Raw genomic sequence first — 15038 nt, 5'->3', positions numbered from 1 at the left:
ATAGTATTCCGCCATCAAGAATGCTCCTGTCCCAGCCGATTCACCCGGAAGTGACAGTTTCTCTAACGGCTTAATGGTATTCTTCATTGCTTCGGTACCCTGGTATCTTGCGCGTCAGCTAGGAGAAGGAGGACTATATTTGACCTTATTTATTGCCCTCTTCACAACTATTCCCGTGATAATGCTTTTTTGGTCCGTTTCCTCGTCACTCTCTCCACGCAAGAATGAAAAGGTCAAGTACGCAGGTCGTCCTGTTGAGTATTACCTGGAGTTCCACGACGAGTTGGACCGGGCCACATATCGTGGCAAACACAAGATCCCTATGGAAACATTCTACGAAAAATATTTCAATGGCGATGTCTCCTTCAAAGATGATGCCTTGGAATGCCTCGAATACCGTCATGATTGGGCAAATTTCAAATTCACAATGGGTCTTTTCAAGCACTTCCTCGTGAGCTTTATCCCGCAGCTACTAATACACAATCGCTCTCAAGGTAAGGCTGAGATTTGGATCTGTTTATGGTACCGATACTCAAATTTTAATACTTAGATGAAGAGCAAGTACGTGGTCACTATGACCGTGGGGATGACTTTTACTCATGGTTTTTGGGCCCGCGTATGATTTATACCTCAGGAATTGTCAGCGACATTCATACCGAGGAAACGCTGGAGAAACTTCAGGATAATAAATTGGCCATAGTCTGTGAGAAGATCAACCTCCAAAAAGGAGACGAAGTCCTCGACCTAGGCTGCGGATGGGGTACACTGGCGAAGTATGCTTCGGTCCACTACGGCGCCAGAGTCACAGGCATCACACTTGGTCGCAACCAGACTCTTTGGGGAAACAAGAGGCTAAGCGAAGCTGGAATTGACAAGTCGCAAAGCCAAATCTTTTGCTCTGACTACCGTGATTCCCCACGTGCTAGTGGTGGCAAAGGCTATCAGAAAATCACATGCCTTGAGATGGCAGAGCACGTCGGTGTCCGCCACTTTTCATCATTTTTAGGCCAGGTATACGATATGCTTGAGGATGATGGGGTGTTCTTCCTCCAAATTGCCGGTCTCCGCAAGCCCTGGCAGTACGAAGATCTTATTTGGGGCCTTTTCATGCATAAATATATTTTCCCTGGTGCTGATGCCAGCACACCTTTGGGTTTTGTGGTTGGTCATCTGGAAGCTGCTGGCTTTGAAATCAAGAGCATTGATAACATCGGTGTTCATTACTCTGCCACTCTTTGGCGCTGGTATCGTAACTGGCTCGGTAATCGTGAGAAAGTCGAAGCCAAATATGGAGCGAGGTGGTTCCGCGTTGGTCTTCCCTGTTCTCTCTGTTCCTTCTTGACTTTGAATTAATAATTTACAGATTTGGGAATACTTCCTTGCCGCCTCCACCATTACCTCTCGACAGGGCGGTGCCACATGCTGGCAGATCACCCTTGTTAAAAATATTAATTCAACTCATCGAATTGAAGGCCTTGGTACACAGTTTGGAATTAATGGCGCACTCCAGGCTGCTATTAACCGCACCGGGGCCCTAGCAAGTAGCCATTTGAAATGACCAAAAGCTTGATATGTCCATATACTTATCGGACTTAGCGCGCACTATTCGCACCTTTCACTAAGTGAGGAAGGTGAGGAATCGTTGAGTAATCAACGGGGTTTTGTCTTGGTCCCCAGATGATATCATTTATCATATTACTGGAGCAAAAGAAGGAATGAAGAACGCATGAGAACTTTTGGAATCCAACACACTAGTGGGATAATCGAACTTTACAAGATGCAAAAAAAGAAAAAGAAAAAGAAAAAGTTGAGTTTTGTGAGACTGGCAGAACATAATGATCCATAATTTGCATTACCTAGATACAACTCTATCATCATGTGAGTGAATATTCTTCACAGATGTTGATGGCTACGGATGTATCGCTCGTAAATGAGTCAGTGAGAGTCTCCTAGGGAGTAATTTTATTGGGGTTGCCTCATGTGATGGACGCGAAGCAACATCGAGCTTACTGAGGGGTTTCTTCCATCCTGCAATTGCCGCACGGGAGTCAGTTGCTCGCCTTTGCAGGTAGCTCATCTTGTCTCACGCAATCAAGACTCGATTTTGTTCTTCCATAATCCCTTCATATACCTGACGGGTACGGTATAATGCTTTTCCGTATAAGACCTCAGCGACAGGTGAGCCGTTACGGCCAACTTGGAGTATATGTTCCTTATCCCTCTTGACCGCGCGAGGTCACCAATAAAATAATACATAATTTTCTGCAAAGATAGAGCAAACAACCAGAAGGACTCAAGCCATTGAACGGGGCCTTGGCTTGCTATCTGAGTTGTCAGGCATGGCGGCGTACCCTACAAGAAGAGTGGCTGACTGGATGGAGAATGGAGTCAGCTTGTGAGCTCAATAGAAATAACCAAACAATTTTGAATGTAACTAGATCCCTCTTGCTTTATCCGAAAAGGAAAGCTCACCCTTACCGCTACCTCTACTAACGACACGTCACCTCAAGTACCCTACGTATTGGAAGCAAGAAGACAAATAAAGTTCTAATCGGCACCTCTGTAACTACAAGTCTCGGATGAAAGTATTATCTATTATGATCGACCACATCTTTAAATAGGTAAAATCCCCATTTATTAATCAGGCCAGCCAGGTCGGTTGAAAACTCTTCTCCTTGCCCACTCTTCTTTCGCACGAGAGTAATCTACACGACTGAAAAATGCATTATTATCCTGCGTTTCCGCGCTCAACACACTTTCGGACAAGGATTCTGTATGCCAAGATTTCTCATAATGAGTCCCATCACGATTTGGTTGCGCACGAGGCATTGCCACTAAACAAGTGTGGTATCAATTCGTCCAGCGTGCTGCTACGTCCAGGTGAGGACGCGCTCTCCTGGTTTTCAACATCTTGCACCACGACTCACTATAAGTAGATACCTTTATGATGATAATAGCATGGTGGATAATCTTCATACTCATTTTGACTTATATCATTGGAATAGGACTTGGACTGCAAAGTGAGTCGTGCGACATTAATAACGCGTGATTGCTAGGGGGCTGAGAGTCGAACTAAATAACAAATAGGTTCAATAGCAGCTGCATTTGAAGTATCTCCACAAAGCAGCGCTGTCAATAATGGCCGAAAATATCTTTCTATTATTATCAATTTGGTGATAGGTCTTATTTGTCTGAGGGCTATAATTGCTGCTTTTTATGTTTCAATGGCAATCGCAACGGGAGGCTCGGTGGACGGAAGTCAAATGATGAGATCAATCAATAATTTATTTCTTTGATGGAACTTCCACCAATCTTTTTGACTCCCAAAACGGCCTTCAAACACAAAACAGCGCTCGATGAAGCAAAGTTTAGATATGATCTCACCTATCAATGCCAATATGTAAATTACTTGCTCGTGTCTATACTTACAGGGGGATGATATGATCCTAGTAATAGCCGGCCTTGGGCTGTCAAGTTTGGAGAATACCTACCAAGCGATGACAATCTTTGTGGCATCAAAGGAAGGATATAAACCAGGTTGAGTATACCATATACGGCGTCTTGACCACGACTTAAAACAACCACAGGACTAATCTTTGTAGGACTATCGCGGAAGAGCGAGCGACGTGGGAGTCAAGCGGGCGGATACTTAATTCTCCCTTCGGCCATCAATTCCCGTATTCGGCCCACATACTTTGTGACTACTTATGGGGTCGCGAACGGACGTATTTCCGATTTCTATTTCACATAGCATTGTAGTTATCGATGATCGATATGGTGTCGTCGAATAGAGTCGCCAGCGCAAATTCTAACAGTTTCATTTGCCCCTCACATCCCCACAATCTTGTGGCTGGCTGAAGCTCGACGATCGTGCCTAGATGTAGTCAGAATTTCCGCAACACTTTTAGCGAGGCTCAGCTGGAAGTGGGTATGAGTAGCTAGATATTCGAGAATCTGAAGATCACTAGCGGTGTGCACATTTTCCTTTCTAATAATGCTTTGAACAATCCGGGAAAAATCAGGCACACAAGCGGTGAGGCTAGATGTGAAGCCGGCCAAAAACCAGTGGGCCCCAGACTACAAGGGTATTGTATCGTTAACGTCCTGGTCATACAGTACGAATGGATCAATGGATGGATGGATGATCTCATTTACCCCGACTCTCGCCGAAGTTGAAGTCCTGAATTGAGGGACAAGTGTGATCATTTTTCTTAATCTATAAGAAAAGAGCCAGGTGCTTATAGTCGCAGTAGGCTAGTAGCTCACCTCTCCACTGCTTAGTGGAGTGGCCGCCTGTTAAGCAGCCACTCCTATAGGTAGACCCCTCCCCCAACCCGTCCACGGAAACCCGAACCACGACCCAAAGCGGTACCCGTACAACCCGCACTAGGCCCAAAATAGTAGCATGCCAGCGAGTATAAAATAATGCTGTATCCTTGGAAACACCCCAAGGTATGGCTCTAGTATAAAATTGAATAAAATATCTAGTACAGTTCGTAGCTTTGCAGTCGTCCTGAAGGTACTGTTATCCTACCGGATGATCTTCGGTGAGGTCTATCGTCGAGCTTTGTGATCGGAGGTGGGAGCAGATTCCCGTCGTCGCCTTCTTCTTCGGCCATCACCGTCATTTATGTATTGTGACTTTATCAAAGGGTGGTTGCATCTCTGCAGCTACGCTTTCTACTGGATCCGCCTCCTCGATTGCAAGACCTCGGTCGAAAATTTTCGGTCGGGCCATCTTCGTCGTCGCTGATAGGTGCAATGTCGTCTTCTGTTGCTCTTGAAGCCTCGTTGTTTACCAGGGCCGTCTGGATTTCTGTCTCGGTCGTTAAATCTTTTAGGAGACCCAGCTGCTGCCTATCTAAAATGAATTTCTCTGAGCACGTAGACAGTATCAGATCTTGAATAATCGTCGCGTTGGGAGATCCACGGCGGTAGTGGCTGTTGTAGTTCAGAGGAATGATTGATTATCCATTACTTCTGGGGAGTACAAGAGATTATATACAACGTGAAGTCCAAGTTGATTCGAAATCAACTTGGTTCTTCGTATACATCGTGGAGGAATTATTTCCGATGATGCGGCTTACTTCCTGATCCGCACCAGCCTTATATCACAACAATAATGGCCTCGGGCCGTGAAAGGGAGGTCGGATCCGACACCTAGGGGCTGATCTTGCTGAGCCATAGGTCCATCTGAACATGGATCTGGATCGACGCGGGGACAAGGCTGAACCAATATTGGCCGTACCACATCTACTTTGAGGATTTTGAACTCATAACCACTATTATTAATTTGATTTTCTCAGATATCCTTCATATATCGCGTATTTAGTTCCGGGGCCCTTGTTGCTTGTTCGTATATGAGATGTGAGATGTGTATTCATTGGTTGGCCCTCGCAAAGATATATTGTGAGCTGAATGGGCCGAGGAATAGCGCCAATTTCCGTAACAGTGGACACCCTCTCGCGGTAGATTTTACCACTACTTACAATTCGATGTGAAGGACGAGGGATCAGAAAGAAAGAATAAAAAAAAAAAGAAAAAAAGGAATTGCCTCATTGTGTGATGGTGACATCAACCAAATGTAGGGATGCACGACGACCAAATCGCCCATTGACCCGACCCTCTGTCCCTAATCAACTCACATTCTACATACCTCCTCATTTTGACCATACCATACACCATGCCGACGCTGACGTTAGAACAGATTTGTGGGCTCCGTTCAGCCGGAAACTTTTCCGGAGGCTCTGCTCTACTGTTGCTATTCCTTTCGAGGTCCTCGGCTAGCGCCAGGTGACACCCAGCATCGCGAACGCGAAAGGCTCACAGACCCTGTTGCGCCCCTGTTGCGCCCAGCCTTGCCGAACTCGGGACTTATCGATAAGCCACAATATTGGCGGCAACAGGAGGCCTACGACCCGAACGAATAACGAACTGAGCATGTCGTCGCGTAGGAACGCTAACCTCACCCCGGTCAGTCATTGAAGAAACGTGTGAAGAACCGTCTGAAGCAGCGCATAGTGCGCGGGCGCACTGAATCTCATATCCAAACGCTCGAGCAGCATGTTCGAGACCTCACGCCACAAAAACCCGCCCACTACCGTCAGGCTGTTCTCCGGCACAACGAGCAACTCCAGTCAGAGAGTAGAGAGCTCCGTCAAGGGTTCAAGTCCGCTGTGAATAAGATACAGCTCTGCTGGCAACGCCAGAAATTGCAGGTAAGGTCACATCAACTGAGGCAGTCGAAATGGACTAACCTCGGTACACAGATCTACCATTGCTTCTCTCTCAACCGGCACTCACCGGGGCCCTACCAGCCGCGCAGGGCACTGGACGGCCAGCATGAGAATATTGAGCATGAGATAGGATTTCAAATGGAGCGAAGGCCCAACCACAACTCTCCTATGGGGCCATTTCAAAAATTAGCGCAGGCCGAACGCAATGGGCACAGCGGTCCAGACAACTCGAACACCTCCAGCCTAAACCTACCGACCAGGGCCTATCTACACCACCGACCGCCATCCGACACACCAGACCGACATGTTCACGGGGAGATCTGGTGCAAAGAATGGCCCAAGAGACGCTGACTGGGCCACCACGCCTAAGCATCTCGTCGCTGCTCAACCCCGAGACAACGGTTAGTTGTAGCTGACCTCAATCCTTCCAATCTGCTTAGCATACCTTGGATATCTCATTTGTTCCAGATCGGGCTACGGTGCATAGCACCGTATTCGTCATTCTCTGGCGAATATCTCACACCTGAAGAACTCCGACCAGCTTCCTAAGTGGCTTAAATCATATTCGGCACGACTCATTTAAGCTCATCCTGCTGGAATGGACTCTATCCCTTGGCCACTTACGCGGGACCTGCACGCTACAGCACTCTACTAATACATTCTCTTCGTAGTTTGCTAGTCAATTGGCTGTGTGAATCCACTGGTTGTTGACTCTCGGACGGAGACTTCATCTCTGTCTTTGAGCGGCATTTCAAATGTTCTCTTGATCCACCATTTGATGAAAGCCATCTGTGGCTGGTAGGTATCACACGAACATCACTATTAGCGGGTAACCTGCACCACATTACAATGCTTACCTCGTAGTTCAGTGGTTGAGTTGTGTCTTGAATCTACACGCATTGGTTGTGTGAGTCTGGGTCACGCTGGCCTCGGTCCTCTTGTAATTGTTGTATGGCGTTGCGGCTATGAAACGTTGTGAACGGCTTCCATTTCGGTAAGCACTTCTCGCATTAAATTTGCTAATATGGTCGAATCGGTTTCTAGAAAATCCGATCAAGGGCAACAGGCCTTTGGTTGAGGGAACCAGGTTTCACAGGAACAAGAGGGAAGAGACAACATGCAACTGCATTAAAGCCTATACCATTGCTTCTCATCCTTAGTAGCAGAAAGTCGAAGAACAGTTGAAATCTGATGCCACTGTACATCTCAAGCACCAGATCAGTCATGGCGAGCATGGTCAAGTGGCCAGCCTTCAGGTGTTAGCTGCCCACAGAACTCAGGGTTGTACACGGTGCCTGTCTTGTCCAGGGTAGCCACATACCGATTGCGACCCCCACGTTTGCCATGCGTTTTATAGTGGGCATTGAGGTTGTCGCGCCGCGAGAAACTGCGTTGGCACCCAGGGACCCAGCAGACATGAGGTCTCGCTCCTGAATGGCTTGCCAGGTGACGATTCAAGCTTTTTTGGCGTTTGAATTGGCGCTTGCATCCCGAAATCCTGCAATTGAACTGCCTCCGTGGCGTGCTGGCTTGTGACCTCCGAGACCAAAATCGGAGGAATCCTGCGTGCGGATGTGATTGGGGGATTGTCGGAAGACTTGACAGGCCTCTGCAGCCTGCGTATCTTGTCCAATGTGCTGCCCTCCAAGCCGCTCTAGCCAGGGGTCATTGACATTCTGTGGGGTTGGGAAGGGGCAAGTTCCGAACAAATTAGGCGCAAGGTCAAAGTAACCAGGGGAAGCCTCCAAGGGTGAGTTCGATGGCTCCCAGATAGGCAGGTATCGAAACCAACAGACCACAGGCCGCCATCCGCAATGGCTGGAACCTGGATCAATTGGGCAACTCATGTGTCGACAAAGATGACCATGGTCTCTGCTTTGGCTGATGTGCAATGGGTGTGTCGAGCCCTGAGAGATAAAGTCACACTTTTCATGCTGGTGGAACTCCATGCTAGGCTGTTCGATTGGTATGGGATCGGTCAGGTCTTTTTGTTCGCTTCTGTCGCGGTAGAAAAGTAGTTTGTCGCTTGGGAATATCATATCCGTCTCACATGCTTCTGTTTGCAAGGATGTTGCCGTAGTTGTTGTATCATCTGTGAACTGTAGCCCACACTAAGCATGAATCGAGATTTCTGTGCCGAAAATGAGGCGAAAGTAGGAGGCATTAACCCCACTGTCAAGAGCGATGTCTGAGTACGAAAATCGATCAGTCTAGTAAGTGAGACCTAGTGTGTATAGAAGAAGGAGTGGCCCCTTGAAATAACACGGACGGAAAAAAAAAGGTAGAAAAAGTCACAAAAACTCGCACAGAAACCTACAATACCTGAATCATCGCTGCTTGCCCACCCAAATTGCTGAGTTGACCCTCCCTTCAACAAATCCTATCGAAAACGAAGTCGTGCCATTTGCTGCGCACGATTTTATTTCAACGTGGCCTCTGATGTATTGTTGACAAATACATGAACAACATATGAAGACGCCTGTTTGTGAGGCGAGATGGTCGTTGATTCAACGTTGACCAGACACCACCGGTGAGGCTGGTTCAATAAGGGATTTTGCCGCCGACAACTAGGAATTCAGCAGTCATGGGCGCCAAGCATAATACGAAATTCCCAGTCTTCCATCAGTCGTTGGTAGGGCTTTTTTAATTATTGCTCACCGGTCCTGGCCAGCCAAATGCTTTCAAATTGAGGAAATATAGTCCTTTAAATTTATGCAGCCGTCGAAGCTGTGAGACATGATTCAACGCTGCTTGAACAGCTTATTGGGTTACTAACATATTCATCAGCATGGGAATAGGGATGCTCAACAGCCGCCAATAACAAATAGCCATCAATACTCAAATAAATGACTGCGTTGATAGACCTGTACCTCTGTCGTAACACTAACGAGGTGACTACGTGTCTCTAGGTGGACTATAAGAGAGGCTATCATCCGGTATGCACTAAATTACCTTGAAATTAATTCTTCGCCCTTCACGAAATGGATGCTCCATGGAACGTACCGGACCAAAACAGTGGAGATCAGGAGCCGAGCGGACTGCCAATTCAGGTTGTTACAGGCCACCCAAAGGACGCTTCTGATCCCAAACCACGACAGGTAAGTTAGGTGCATCCCATACAGTATTAGATCGTGTGGCTGACTACTGGAATTCTCCCTCCCGCAGCTGGAAACCAACCAGAAAGAAACCCTGACGACCGAGCACTTTCAACCCATCTTGGCGACACTAGCAAATCTCGAACGCGACGATCCGAAACTCGCATTTCAAGCGGCTCGATCCGTGGGGCTCTATCGACGTCTATGGGCATCATGTGTGCCTAGGCACCTCAGTGGCGAGGATGTCGACCAAAAGATTCAAATCTCGAAGGAGGCTAGATTCAACCCGAGCAAAGAGAGGAATGGACCTCAGCTTCCTGCTGATGAGCAACGATTACGACTGCTTTCCTTTGAGCAGGCTTTGGAATCGTCTCGGGAACGACTGACTGTCCTGCTCAATGGCTGGAATCAATGCTCGAAAAGTAGTCTGGGCATGTTGGTGGATGTCAAAAGAACCGAGTGAGGGGTTGCCAGTGGGAAGTGTGCCATGTAATTCTTAACAGTCATGTAATGACCCAATGAGAGAATAAGTGAAGCCTGTATGCAAACGTAGCGTTAATCTTTTGCCAGAGTTTTGTTTTATCTTGAAAATGTGGTACAAGCAGCTTGCGATTACGTGTGATACTGACGATCTTGCGGACGTCGCTCGGGCAAACAATTGAAACACAAGTACTATCACACGAGTTGCGTTGAATTCATTTATAGTTTTCCAGGAGATTATGTACAAATAACGACGGATCCAGGGATGGCGTCGTGGGTAGTGTCGCTAGCGGGGACAAGGTAGAGTGACCAGAATACGGTAGAGGTTCTGTGCGTGGCCACAAAGATAATTGGAAGCAGATGGGTGTCACTCCCAGAGTAGCTAGGGATATGATGTCCAGGATCTGTCCACGCACCCGGCGTAGATTCCCCATGGCCGTTTCAACACGGGGCAGGAAGAACAGATGCTCTCCCACCGTCTCGCCGGTTAACTGATGAAATCTTGCAAGCCTCAACTCTACCCAGTAGACCTCTTTAAAAAGAAAGAACGCTGACATGTAAAGGAAAAGGTCATCAGCTTGAGTGGCGAACGACAGAGGATCTGGACCCGTCCACTTGAAGCCCGACTGGTTATCGTTGTTGGGGTGGAAGAAGCATTCGACCAAGGGGGATCCTTGTCCCTCGTGTGTCACAGACTTTAATACATTCGGAAAGTCTAGCCCAGGGTCTTCGTGATCAGCGCAAAGACATGGAGGCGGCGCCGGTATACAAGAAGACTCTTGCCAGATTGCGTGAAGATCGAGATCGAAGTCGCTATCTAGTCTGTTGTGAGCACAGGCACGCCGTGAAATCGAGTTATACGAACCACCTTGACCGGGTCCATCCATCTGATTCAATTTTTTCCCAGTCTAGTCGTTGTGGGGGAAGTGGCAGGAGCGTTTGAACTGGCAGTGCAGGGTTGCTGGAGGTTTATATAATGTCGAAGGCCAATAATTTCTTTCAATGTGGCAGAGAGAGGACCAGCTAACCAGATGTCAATTATTAAAGGAAAGAGAAACGTGTAATGTACTAAATATTCGTGAAGCGTTGGTTTTCTCTCACCAGGATTAACGAAAGATCACCGTCGGTCGTATGGCCGCCTCACCGGGTATCCGTCAACGTTGAGATATCCCCGGTGAGATATACCCGTCTACAATCCCACAACACCAGCGCTTGTTTATTGAAGCACTGCAGAGAGAGATCTCTATCACCTCACCGCCATCTCTCCACTCTTGAAGCTGTCGTTGAGCTTCCTTCTTCGTGTCTTCCAGGCAAATTTGATGAATTATTGTTGTAGTTCAGAGGAATAATTGATTGTTTTATTAAGAGGGAAACATGAGGCCATATATACAATGAGAATATCAAGTTGATTGGAAATCAACTTGTTTCTTCGTATAGACACCTCGGGATTTATTCCGATGGTGCGGCTTGGTTCCTGATCTGCACCAGCCTCATATCACAACAATTATCATTCTCATAGGCACAAGCAAGGGCCGAGAAGCTTGATTGTTGTCACAGCGACAGGGTGTTGCCATAGAAGCGGCACTAGCTACATCGTAAGGAGACCACCTGGGATGACGGGGATCTACTCAGGCTACTTAGTCTCGTTCGCTTGTTATCTAAAAAATCCTGACATTGATTTCCATTATTGCACAAAGTCATGGTTGCCGAAGCTTAGCTTCAGATAGGGTGCTAGTAGGTGCTGAAAATCTGAGTGGGCGCCCGTCAAACGACAGCTGGCCACGGAAATCTGGATCGTAGTCGGGGCTCGTCTCGTCGAGGGTAGCGACATAACGGTTGCGACCACCGGGTCTCGCATGTGTCTTCGTAAAATGGACTTTGAGGTTGTCGCGGCGTGAAAAGGCACGGTGACATCCAGGCACCCAGCAGATATAGGGCTTTTCCTTCGAGTGACTCCTTGTATGGCGCTCGAGGTGGTCCTGACGCTTGAAGCCCATCCTGCAGCCAATGATGTTGCGTTTGAATTTTCGCTTGTGCATATCAAATTCCTGGTCGTTGACTTCCAATTTATGATCCGGTTGCTTGCCATGGACGTGGCAGACAGGCAGTGAAGGATCGTTTATACACGCGCTCTTGTCATGGACTATCTGGGAGTGCCCTGGTGGTTGATCAAGAAACCAAGGGAAGATACCGGTACCAGAGGGGATGGGACAGACTTCAGCAGCCGCGTCGAGATTTGCTGTAAAATCTAAGGGTTCAGAAGTAGTTGTCGAAGTATTCGGAAATACCAGCGCAGGGTCGATAGTTTGCATTGTCGAGAAATCAGCCCCCGGCAGCCGTTCAGTTACATTGGACATTGAGATTGAGTCAATTCGTCGCAACTGACAAAGCCTCAATGGTGGCGGGCAAAGTATGGAGGTCGATTCAAGGGAATGGTCTGCTTCCCGAGAAAGATAGAGGTTGGGAATGCCATGGTCCCTGAGCGGGATCGGTGTATGATGATGAGAAACCGGGGAACAGTAGTAGACCTGGATTACTCCATGCTCTGCCCAATTGTCACGTTGCAGCGAAGCAGCATCAATGCGGTTAGCCTTCCATATGCTGTCATCAAGGTCGGACCAGCTTGGCAGGACCTGTGAGTCCAGGTAATGGAAAGGATTGGTCGCTGGGGTCGGCGGCTTGGCGGCTGAGAAATTTGTATCATCATGCTGAACATGAAGCTCTGGTAAAGGCTGAGCCGGCAACAACAGGGGAAGAGATTTGCTATGTTTCCGAGACATATTACCGGCAAATATTGGGTATCGTCGATGTATTTTCAAGGAGCCTGTAGAGAACCGGCGCTGCATACAAATTTATTGACAACGACAGAAACTCCTAGGCTCAATTTGTATTGAAAGCAGACCACAATTGACCATGGACGTGCAAAGAACGGCAATTGCGCATGTGTACTTCGGCATTGGCCATAGTCTTGACATGATCAAGATACGAGTAAGTAAGATGCAGAAAACTGCGTCAATACGGGCTACCTTTATGATGCTCCTAATGCAAATGATGTCAACAGCATCTCAAATATTCCTACAACAAGAGTTGATTCCAAGATTTCTAGCGTCCCAGACACAGTAGATTCGAACTCTCTGATCATTATACTGTACTGCGTGGTCTGATTTCACGTTTCCCTCTAGCTTCGTTGACTCTGGTGAGTTACCATTGAGCCCTCCAATATCGTTTAATTGACTCACCAGTACACTGTCAATCCACCTCATAGGAGCAAAAAATGTCGGCGCCAAACTAGAATTTGCATTCCTAATGTGCTCAGTTCATCATGTTGTGATATGAGTGTGGGGCAGACCAGGAACAAAGCCGCACCATCGGGGTAACACATCAACTGGCCAATATTGACGAAAATGTCTGATACGTGATGAGTTATTGTAAGTAAAGTACTGTAAAGTACCACACCTCATTTTGACACTTGAGAGTGTAGTCTGAGAAAAATAGAAGGTGCAGAGTAAAAAAAGGAGTAACTAGGGGGCTTAGTAAGGCCGTTAAGAGCCTTACGATCATGGATGAAATCAGGCATAACGTTAACTTAAGTTGGTTATGGAGATGATCATCTTCGGACGCACTATTAAGATTGCAACCCTCTTTTAATTAAGCTGGGCACGTTGTTTCCACTTCGTGGCTCACTCCAATTTCTCATTGCTGTTTTGTTATCACCACTGTTTCTTGCCGCTGTTTCTTGCCACTGGTTTGACCTGCTTCGCTTTCAATCCACTCGTCTATCCGGCTCATGAGCTACGAATAAGCATTTATATGTGGCGTCACTATTCTAAATAAGTCTCTGATTGACTCACATCAGCTTTCTTTTCACATTGATTTCAATGAATTAACAGTGTTGGTGTTGTGTCTTGCTGCATATCTTATATAAATTAAACGTCTCCTCGACTTCCAAATTCTTAGACCTCTACGTGGGATTCGATCCGTCAAGTGGTGCTCCAATATAGCGAAGATCAACCGAGCCTGCCACCATTATGATGCTCATCAAATATATTCTATTGTTGGAGACGATCGTCTTACGGGCGGTCAGCGGACATCTGATCATGATGTCCCCTGAGCCCTATAGCAAGGAAACCCTCAACAACTCTCCTCTCGCTGAACATGGTAACGATTTTCCCTGTAAACTACGCACAGATATCAATTTGCTTGGCCTTGATTCTTTTCATGGCTGAAGGCTAGGGGAAAAATGAAGTCTAGGAAAAAGTGAAAATTTCCTTGTTTTATGCGCATTTTCTGTGTCTGTCCGTATAAACAGCAAATAGACTTCCAGAGTAGTATATATCCAGATGCACATCATACAAAATTTCATCAAATCTGCTGGGGCTCCTAGAGAGGAAAGGTTAAGTGTCCCATGCTTCCATGATACTGAGCGACTTGAATACCACGGCGGTTTCCTCCGCCGAATCTCACATGCATGTCGCCAGATGCCGCCGCAGCACCTGGCTCACGAGTGTCCTTCAACAAATTGAGGACCGCCTGAGAATGGTGTATCGCTGGGCTCATTCCGTTCGCATTTTCGAATCTTTTGTTGCCCACTTCTTCTATGGCCTCCGTGACTTTCTGCTGCTGTGAAGATACTGATCGCTTGTTGTCCTGGTTTCTAAAAAGCGATTTGGTTAGAATTATGATAAGCAGGAGATGGAGATTTCAAGACATACATCAAAGCTGCGCCATGCACACATTGAAGAGCCAAATTGCAGGCGGCAAGGCCATCGCGTAGCGACGACATTGCTAGCGGAGTAGATTCGAGCTCGTAGCATTCCGCGATGCAGCAATATAAGAGTGAAAAGACATTGGATAGCACACCACCGTCTAGAGAGCCCCATTGCTTAGCGTTGAGGCCGTGCAGGTTCAGAAGCAGGTTGCCAAGGCGTTCCGCAACTCCAACAACTTGGGTATTCTGAGACGCTGTGTGCTGAACCATGTCTAGACATCTTTGAGCTTTGTTCAAAGCATGATCCAGAGCTGTTGCTGTAGCAGCATCGATACGTTTTTCCGAACTTGAAATCAAATTGTCTTGGGGGTGAATGACTGGTCTTGGTTCGGTACATGGATAAATGTTACCATAGTTGACCCCCACTTGGAGATAACGGTTCTCTAAAGTGAGAGGGATCGGCATTGTCGGAAGAGATCACAAACACTTGAATTTTGGGTCAAGCGATGAGGGGCTACT

The 15038-nt window shown here is 47.2% G+C and overlaps 6 protein-coding genes across 6 annotated transcripts; 3 read left to right on the top strand and 3 right to left on the bottom strand.

The window, feature by feature from the left end:
• Positions 1–19: 19 nt before the first annotated feature.
• On the top strand, positions 20–1558 carry PENARI_c060G04522 (uncharacterized protein; the record flags this gene model as incomplete). Its single annotated transcript, XM_022637539.1, has 3 exons — positions 20–494; positions 551–1308; positions 1364–1558. Coding segments are annotated over 3 exons (1428 nt in total), but the record flags the coding sequence as incomplete, so codon positions are not given.
• A 3564-nt stretch (positions 1559–5122) lies between these two features.
• PENARI_c060G01953 (uncharacterized protein) lies at positions 5123–6587 on the top strand (the record flags this gene model as incomplete). Its single annotated transcript, XM_022637536.1, has 3 exons — positions 5123–5146; positions 5979–6218; positions 6270–6587. 3 exons carry the CDS (start codon positions 5123–5125, stop codon positions 6585–6587), a joined length of 582 nt encoding a protein of 193 aa, XP_022482598.1.
• An 867-nt stretch (positions 6588–7454) lies between these two features.
• PENARI_c060G02116 (uncharacterized protein) lies at positions 7455–7654 on the bottom strand (the record flags this gene model as incomplete). The annotated part of the gene is made up of 2 exons (XM_022637537.1): positions 7455–7486; positions 7558–7654. 2 exons carry the CDS (start codon positions 7652–7654, stop codon positions 7455–7457), a joined length of 129 nt encoding a protein of 42 aa, XP_022482597.1.
• Positions 7655–9217: 1563 nt separating this feature from the next.
• On the top strand, positions 9218–9794 carry PENARI_c060G05924 (uncharacterized protein; the record flags this gene model as incomplete). The annotated part of the gene is made up of 2 exons (XM_022637540.1): positions 9218–9334; positions 9402–9794. 2 exons carry the CDS (start codon positions 9218–9220, stop codon positions 9792–9794), a joined length of 510 nt encoding a protein of 169 aa, XP_022482607.1.
• Positions 9795–11508: 1714 nt separating this feature from the next.
• Positions 11509–12168, bottom strand: PENARI_c060G09266 (uncharacterized protein; the record flags this gene model as incomplete). Its single annotated transcript, XM_022637543.1, has 1 exon — positions 11509–12168. The coding sequence occupies one exon, from the start codon at positions 12166–12168 to the stop codon at positions 11509–11511; it is 660 nt and encodes a 219-aa protein (XP_022482603.1).
• Positions 12169–14173: 2005 nt separating this feature from the next.
• PENARI_c060G10339 (uncharacterized protein) lies at positions 14174–14789 on the bottom strand (the record flags this gene model as incomplete). Its single annotated transcript, XM_022637544.1, has 3 exons — positions 14174–14191; positions 14276–14465; positions 14524–14789. The coding sequence occupies 3 exons, from the start codon at positions 14787–14789 to the stop codon at positions 14174–14176; spliced, it is 474 nt and encodes a 157-aa protein (XP_022482599.1).
• Positions 14790–15038: the final 249 nt, after the last annotated feature.

The sequence above is a fragment of the Penicillium arizonense genome (genome assembly GCF_001773325.1).
Source record: "Penicillium arizonense strain CBS 141311 chromosome Unknown PENARI_contig060, whole genome shotgun sequence".
In the NCBI taxonomy this organism is placed as follows: domain Eukaryota; kingdom Fungi; phylum Ascomycota; class Eurotiomycetes; order Eurotiales; family Aspergillaceae; genus Penicillium; species Penicillium arizonense.
The sequence above is the reverse complement of the archived record's forward strand: the minus strand, read 5'-3'. Positions and strand labels throughout refer to the sequence as shown.